Consider the following 3,415-nt stretch of genomic DNA (forward strand, 5'->3'; position numbering starts at 1 on the left):
GAATATCGTATCTACCTGCCTTCGACTGTATCTTTCGAGCTTGCTTCAGGTCTGCTGGTAGCATTAATTCTTCAAGGAACAGGTGGATTTCGGTTCTCCAGTCTTCTTCGTTGGTGAAATATTTGTCTTGATTTGCTCTTGATAAGATATCTTCTTCGTAGAAATCGTTGTTGATATATTCCCCAACATCATCGTCAGCAATATCCTCTCCTACATCGTCTTCACGATTGGTAGTAAAGGATTGTTGTGGAGTAATCGAAGGCTCGTATACTCTTGTTATCTTGACGGCCTTGAGGCTTTCATCCCTTAGCATCGATGATATGTACGCTAGGGCATCGGCATGCCTAAGGTCTTTTCTACATAGATGTCGGAACTTGATGTTGGGTATCTGTGATGCTAGGGTCTGGACCAGAGACATAAACGCCGAGAGAGTCTCATCATAAACATTATATTCCTTCTCCACTTGTCGAATGACTAGTTGCGAATCACTATCCAGGCGTACGTTTGTTGTTCCCATTTCTATTATCAACCAAAGAGCATGCACCACGGCTTAGTACTCCACGATGTTGTTGGTATGCCCCTTAAATTCCAGTCTTAGCGCATGTACGATCCTATCTATGGTTGGGGTGGTAATCACGATGCCTATGCCTGCTCATTCTATGTTCCTTGATCCGTCAACGAAGACCTCCCATCGTCTCTGACTGGATGGCTCGAGTACATCGATCGGATCTTTATTGTCCTCTGCTGCTTCTGGGATGTCCTTCACTTCTTCGTCATTGTCCAAGGGTAAGTCTGCTAAAAAATCCGCCGGGACTTGTGACTTTTGGGCAGTTTGGATCTCGTAGATAATGTTGAATTGATCAAGATGAGTGTTCCATTTTGCTATCCTTCCTATCTTCCCAGCGCTTTTGAGGACAGCTTCCAACGGTGCTTTACATGAGACCCGAACATGATGAGTCAGGAAGTAGGTTTTCAGCTTTTAGGTTTCCCATACTAATGCTAGTATGAGTTGCTCAATCTTTGTGTAGTTTCTTTCCGCCGGGTTGAGAGTTTTGCTGACGTAGTAGATTGGTTGCTCAACCTTCGTATTGATTTTGACCAGGACTGCGCTGACTGCATCTTCGGTTGCTGCTATGTACATGGCTAACACCTCATCGGGGTCGGGCTTCTGGAGGATCAGGATCGTGGCCAGGTACTCTTTTATCTTGTAGAAGGCTTCTTCGCACTCTGCGGTCCATGCGAACTTACTTCCTTTCTTGAGGATGTTGAAGAAGTGTTGCATTTGTCTGACGATCTGGCGATGAATTTCCCTAGCGCTGCCAAGGATCCGTTGAGTTTTTGGACTTCTTTCAGGTTCTTTGGGGACGGCATTTCCACGATGGCCTGGATTTTAGCAGGATCAACTTCGATGTCCCTCTTCGTCACTAGATATCCAAGGAACTTTCCCGACGTGACGCCGAACGTACATTTTTCTGAATTCACTTTCATGTTGTGCTTCATGTTCGAAATCCAGGTAGTGTACTTGACTTACTTAATGAACCCTGCCTCCAGTAGCTTACGAAGCTCTTTCTCGATCGCCTGGTGGTACTCTGGTGCAACTTTTCGTTCCTTCTATCTGAATGGGGTCGTTCATGTCTTTATGCGAAGCTCGTGTTGGATTATCTTCGGATCGATTCCTGGCATGTCTCCTAGTTTCCATGCAAAGATGTCCGCATACTCCGTTAGCAGCTCAGTTAAGAACGTTTCTCGTTCCTTGTCAATCAGAGTACATATCTTGATCATCTTCGGGTTTTCTTAGGTCCCTATATTGATCTCCTTCGTGGGTTCTACAGGTATGAATGTAGGCTTTGGTTTCCCCGGGAAAGGGACGTTCTTTAATTGCTATTTGGTAGGCTCTTCATCCCCCTTAGCTGCGGAGGTACCTGCCTCGATATTTAGAACGATGCTTTCCTTTGTCAAACTTTTTCCTGAGATTTCTTCGAGATAAAGGTCAATCGCTTTGTCCTTAGCAACTGCTTTATTTTTTATTCTTAGGGACTTCCTCTGCTCATCTTGTTCATTGTTGAGTTGGTTTGCAAAGCTTGGCATTCTCGAGCGATGACCTGATCTCCCTTAATTTCCATTACCCCTTCGGGTGTCAGGAATCTAAGGTATTGGTGATACGTTGCTGCTAATCCTTTGAGTTTGTGAACCCATCTTCGTCCGATGATGGAATTGTAAGGAGAAGTAGCATCTACCACGTTGAACCGAGTCCTAACCTTCATCGGTCCTGCCTTTACTTCTAACATTATGTCCCCTAGAGGCTTCGTAGGTCCACCGTTGAATCCATAGATGGTATAATAAGAGGACATTAGTTGTTCATCATTCAATTCCATCCGTTTGAATGTATCGTAAAAGAGAACGTTGACGGAGCTTCCACCGTCTATCAGGATCTTCTTGACGTTATATCCCGCTATTGGAAAAGTGAAAACTAGTGGATCGTTGTGGTCCTCCATGTCTTCTTAGATATCCTCGGTGTCAAATGTCATTGGTGCGTTCATTCATTCTTCGTGCTCATCAACTTCGACCCCGTTGATCTTGTAAAGCTCGCAGTAGTCCTCGAATTTCTTTCTAAATCTCTTTCCTATCTGGGCAATCAGAGAGGGTCCGTTGGATTCGCAACATGAAATGGTATTGAGTGTTCGGTTTCCCTCAGGTAGTTGGACTTGCTTGCTTCGTTTTTCCCTATAATTGGTTTCTGCCTTCTGAACATACCGCTTGAGGTCACCGGCGTCAATCAGTTTCTGGATCATTATTTTGAGGTTCTTGCATTTTTCGGTCTGATGCCCGTTGAAGTAATGGTACTCACAGTAGTCTCTATATTTCTCGGACCGTGGTGGCTGCTTTCCTTTGGACCAAGGCCACTCTAAGTTCTCTCGATCCTTAATCTCCCTTAGGATGCGAGTGTAGTTGGTGTTAAGATTAGTGAAGACTTGGTCTTCGAATTTTCGATCATCATGCCAATGATCATCCCTTCGTCCTCTTCTATCTTCGTTGGGACATTCCGCTGAATTACCTCTTTTAGATCCGGTGTCTTGTTTCGCTGAGTTAGTCCGATGATATCTCTGTGTTTGGGCCCTCGGATTTTCTCGCTGAATTTCTTCCAACCAGGCGTGTTTCTCGAAGATATCTTTTAGTTGTGGGTACACTTCCATGGATCTCGACAAACAGCGGGCTCATCTTACCTAATCCCCATTTGTAACAGTTGATGGTGACCACCGGATACACATTCCCTATTGCTTGGAAGATTCTGTGCCATCTATATGTATACTCTCTGAGTATTTGTACACGACTGCCAGCGAGAAAAGCTTGTCCATTCCTGCGTTGACGGCCTTGTTGTACATCTAAGTTCTAAGGAATTTCTCGGTGAGCTGGT

At 44.7% G+C, this 3,415-nt stretch overlaps 1 protein-coding gene across 1 annotated transcript; it reads right to left on the reverse strand.

Annotated features, from left to right (window-relative positions):
• Window positions 1–2,030: 2,030 nt before the first annotated feature.
• LOC113352517 lies at window positions 2,031–2,495 on the reverse strand. Its single transcript, XM_026596328.1, has one exon. The coding sequence runs from the start codon at window positions 2,493–2,495 to the stop codon at window positions 2,031–2,033; it is 465 nt and encodes a 154-aa protein (XP_026452113.1).
• Window positions 2,496–3,415: the final 920 nt, after the last annotated feature.

This window comes from Papaver somniferum, chromosome 2 (assembly GCF_003573695.1).
Source record: "Papaver somniferum cultivar HN1 chromosome 2, ASM357369v1, whole genome shotgun sequence".
In the NCBI taxonomy this organism is placed as follows: domain Eukaryota; kingdom Viridiplantae; phylum Streptophyta; class Magnoliopsida; order Ranunculales; family Papaveraceae; genus Papaver; species Papaver somniferum.

Excerpts from the sequence above, each read along its gene's own strand:
- LOC113352517 (XM_026596328.1), bottom strand. The coding sequence starts at position 2,495 with ATGGAGGACCACAACGATCCACTAGTTTTCACTTTTCCAATAGCGGGA.